Raw genomic sequence first — 4,269 nt, forward strand, 5'->3', positions numbered from 1 at the left:
AATATTTTGTCAAAGTATATAAAAATAAAAGACTAAAAACATAAAATCAAACACTTTTAATGCACTGTGTTTTTCACATTTATCAGTGTTATTAAATTTTCCTTTGTTTTATTTTAAGCTTAATTCTGGGTGAGCGCTACATGGTAATCTAAACATACAAATAGGAGAAATGATCATTAGCTTTAAAATATTAAATGGATGAATGGATGGACAAATGTACCAATATGGTACTGATATATTGTGTGTGGTACCTTCATACTCGCCCTCTTCAGACTGGAACGTGACTGAAACAGACTGAGCTTTGACCTTGTATTGCACAAGTAAAAAGGAATAATAAAAAAAAANCATTTAAGACTGAAAAAACATGATAACACTCTGCTCTGTTTTTGTGGACAGTCCCTTTCTTCACATGTGACAGGTCAGCAAACCTACTTGGCCTCCATATCAGCTTTCTCTCTCACAGTTTGCGCTGTTTGTTCCGCCTCCTGGTAGGTCTTCCTGCTCTTCTCCAGGTCTCTGATCGTGACCTGTAGATCGGCCTGAGCTCTTGCCAGCTGTTCGCAGCACTAAGAGAGGACAGATGAACAAACATGTTGGCGAATGGCCGCTGTTACGCTTTAATGCAAGGTTTCTGTTGATGCATTTACCTTCTTCAGCTGAAGGTCTTTCTGCGTTCTGAACATCTTCACAGGATCTGAGATCTGGCTCCTGTAGTTCTCGCATCCGTTGATACGAGACTGGCTCACTTTCATCACGCCCTCTAAGTAGGATCTCCATACGGCCCATACATTTCTATATACATACACACTGAAATCTTAGAAAATTGCTAAATAAATAATATACACTCTTTTCATCCTTCCTGTTACCTGGAGTCTTTCTGCTCCTCTGATGGGGCTCCGGACCACTCTCGCTTCAAGTACTGAGACGCAAGCTTATGCAGAGCCTATAAAGTCAAGCCATATTCATATTTATGCAGCACTTCATACAATACAGATGGTCTTCTGGTTAAAATAACAGTCCATAACAGTCCTTTCCCATACTTTCTTGTCCTCTCACATTAAAATCAACCAACTCATCTGTTCAGAAATGTTTTGGACTTTTTTGGTTGTAAATGGTGCTTGACCTATGCGCATTTCTCTCCTGATTCAGACAAGATGACTTTTTTTACTGGAGAATGCAATATTATGGATGGAGGAAGCAATGGTTTTAAATCATCTTGATGGATTTTTAATTCACAACAAGTTAACTGATGGACTGGAGTCATGTGGATTAATTGTGGTTTATTGTGATCAGGTTTGAACTCTTATTCTGACGGCACCCATTCACTCTAATAGATCTACTGGTGAGCAAGTGATGGTAAATGTCTCCAAATCTGTTCTGATGAAGAAAAATCTGATGAAAAAACCTTCATCTTCAAACTTAATCTTCATCTTGGACGGCCTGAGGATGAGTACTGTTTAGTACTATGTGAATTTTCCTTATATATAATGTTATTAAATATTTATGAAACTTTAGATTCAGTGTTTTTTAGTAGCATTATAAAAATTCCACTTCACTTGTTGCCACAAAAGAAAAAAAAATATGCGTTAGAGAAATGTTTCCTTTTATCCCATCACTCCAGATCAGTGCAAATGTGGAAAACACTGAGGACAACTTTCAGTCTGTAAAAGCGAAACCCACATGGGTATTTCTGCCTGTCTGCTTGACACTTAAATGCCAGACAGCGGTACAAACTGCGCCAACATGTAGATTTACAAGTGAGTAAGCAACTGGCTGCCTTTGAAAGAGAAAAAAGGAGAAAATAACACTTACTTTCCATCTTCAAGTAAATGTCACTGTATTGGACTGATCTCCACAAATCAAAAACAATATTTTTGTAAAATATCAGAGCAAAAACACAAAAAAACAACTAGGCTAGTGCAAAATTAATTTCATTATTGTAGGCTCTGCATTTAATATACCACTACTCTCTTAAAAGTAAAGGTTATTTATTGGCATTAACAAACCTTTAACATCAATGGAACCGTTCCATTTCAAAAAAGGTTCCTGAATGTGAAATGATTCTTTAGCATTTAAAAATGTTCTTTTAAGAACTGTTAGCTGGAAGGTTCTTTGGGGAAACAAAAATTGTTCTTCAATGGGACTGCCGTTTTTGGGTGCATAAACGATAATTCCAAAAAGTTTCAACAAACCGAAATGACTGAACCATAACGAATTCCTCAAAGGACAGATAGTGAGCAGCATCCCCTCAAAACAGAGAGGATTTGCTTTCTGGCCCTCAGACTACAATCTGGCACTGTCAGCCCAGTCCTAAAAGCTGCCAGCTCTGAAGAGTCGACTCAGGAAGAGACCTTGAAAAAGAGAGAGATTCCTGTCTTCATGAGCCAATCAGCATGCAGAAGCCCTGCAGGTGCACAAGCTTCAGATCCAACAGAAAAAACCTCTCAGTCACACACACATACTAAGACTCATTCAGACAGCTGGGCTCTCCATTCACCAGGTGAGCACACAGATCTTATAGTATCTCGATGGAGACAATCGACATGTCACATTATAATAATTTGGGTGTTATAATAATTTAATCTGTTTATGCAATATACTCATTCTTTCATACAATTCATTCTTTTTTACTGAACAATCATCAATGCAGTACAAGGGGGTAATATTGTGGAAAAATGGCTGCAATTTAAATAAATCTTTTCATATATTTTAAAATGCAATTTATTCCTCTGATGACAAAGCTGAATTTTCAGCCACCATTATTTAAGTCTTTAGTGTCACACGATCAGAGTCACAAAATTTGAATTGAATTTGAATACGTCTGTCCAATAGCTTATATCATGTGGATCTTCTTAGCAACACGTTTGTAACAAAACCAGATTCAAGACAGAACGCAACTGGTAAAAATTCATGAAACCAACCACCTGCAGGTCATTAATAAGAACCACAGTTTTTCCACTGAGTCACTAAATCTACCTCTCTACAAAAACAAACTAATTCACATATAAAACGTCAGTGATCAGTGGAAGACACATCTGTTCATCATTAATACATTTTTCATTATTCTGAAACGAAAGTCTTTAAAAGATTTGTATAAAATCGGACCAAAAATCAACCTTCATCGTCGAAAACGAACATACTCCAAATTATGAACTCATACAATTGAATATAATAGCCACAACTCACCTGTGAGTAATCTTTCTCTATTAGCGCTTTCTTCTGACTGTATGTTCTGAGGATTACACACACACACAGTTCAGCACTACTATACATACAGAAATACAGAAAAGACTTTATAGATATGAATATTTTTAAAAGCAATGTAATATGCGAGTCAAATTGGACCTCAGATCCTCTAGGAAGTCCAAGTCTGTCTGGTGTTTGAGCTGGAGTCTGCTCAGCTGCTCTGTGTGAGTGTGTTTCACCTCTTGTGTGACTTTTACCTGCAACACACACACAATGACAACCTCTGGAGAACCAACTCTGACCCAGATCAGATCACACCGACCTGAAAGAGAAACCTGTGTCTGGCATACTCAAGATAAAGTTGTACAAATGATGCTGGACACAATGTAAACATAAACATAGTGTAATACACATAATACAATGTATGTGAACATCTCTTTTCACACATTACATACTATATATTTTACTAGTATTTTAAGATGTTGCAATTATCAAACGTTATAGACAATTAACTGACAATAAAATATGGTAAGAATGGTTAGACAACTATAGACAACAACTATATCTATCTATCTATCTATCTATCTATCTATCTATCTATCTATCTATCTATCTATCTATCGTCTGTTTGTTTGTTTGTTTGTTTAGTCAAACAAGGAGACAAGTAAGCAAGCAAACAAAGAAATAACCTATACTGACATGACAAAAAAACATCGTGAAAAGTATGAAGAAGCAGGTCGACTCACCTTTCTCGGAGGAGGCTGCATGTCTGGATCTGGATATACAGGAAAAACCCTTAGAAATTCACCCTGCAAAACCCGAACGCATCTGCGGGACGGAGATATGCAGTGCAGAATAATCTGTTTAGGTGAAAGGGAAGAAAAAAAAAACCCACTGAAATACTTCCAGACGCCTCCGTTGCGCCGCTCACGTAAAAAACTCCGCAGAGAAGTGAAGTGAGAAGTGAAGTGGAGCTGAAATCGGGAGAACAGCGCCCTCCAGCGACCGAGAACATGTTTTGAAGGCACAACTATAACGTGTGTGCGTGTGTCTGTGTGTGTGTGTGTGTATGTATATGTGTGT

General features: G+C 37.5%; 1 protein-coding gene across 1 annotated transcript in view; it reads right to left on the reverse strand.

Moving 5' to 3' along the window:
• Nucleotides 1–4,112, reverse strand: part of LOC122331770 (F-BAR and double SH3 domains protein 2-like) — a 15,661-nt gene extending 11,549 nt beyond the window's left edge. The window contains exons 1-7 of the mRNA XM_043229268.1: nucleotides 3,933–4,112; nucleotides 3,346–3,443; nucleotides 3,187–3,232; nucleotides 867–943; nucleotides 648–792; nucleotides 433–566; nucleotides 252–306 (exon numbers count right to left, since the gene is read on the reverse strand). Of these exons, the coding sequence (XP_043085203.1) occupies nucleotides 252–306; nucleotides 433–566; nucleotides 648–792; nucleotides 867–943; nucleotides 3,187–3,232; nucleotides 3,346–3,443; nucleotides 3,933–3,953 (576 nt within the window). The 5' untranslated portion in view covers nucleotides 3,954–4,112. The remainder of the gene's footprint in view (nucleotides 1–251; nucleotides 307–432; nucleotides 567–647; nucleotides 793–866; nucleotides 944–3,186; nucleotides 3,233–3,345; nucleotides 3,444–3,932) is intronic.
• Between the last annotated feature and the right edge of the window lie 157 nt (nucleotides 4,113–4,269).

The sequence above is a fragment of the Puntigrus tetrazona genome, unplaced genomic scaffold (assembly GCF_018831695.1).
Source record: "Puntigrus tetrazona isolate hp1 unplaced genomic scaffold, ASM1883169v1 S000000002, whole genome shotgun sequence".
Classification (NCBI taxonomy): Eukaryota; Metazoa; Chordata; class Actinopteri; order Cypriniformes; family Cyprinidae; genus Puntigrus; species Puntigrus tetrazona.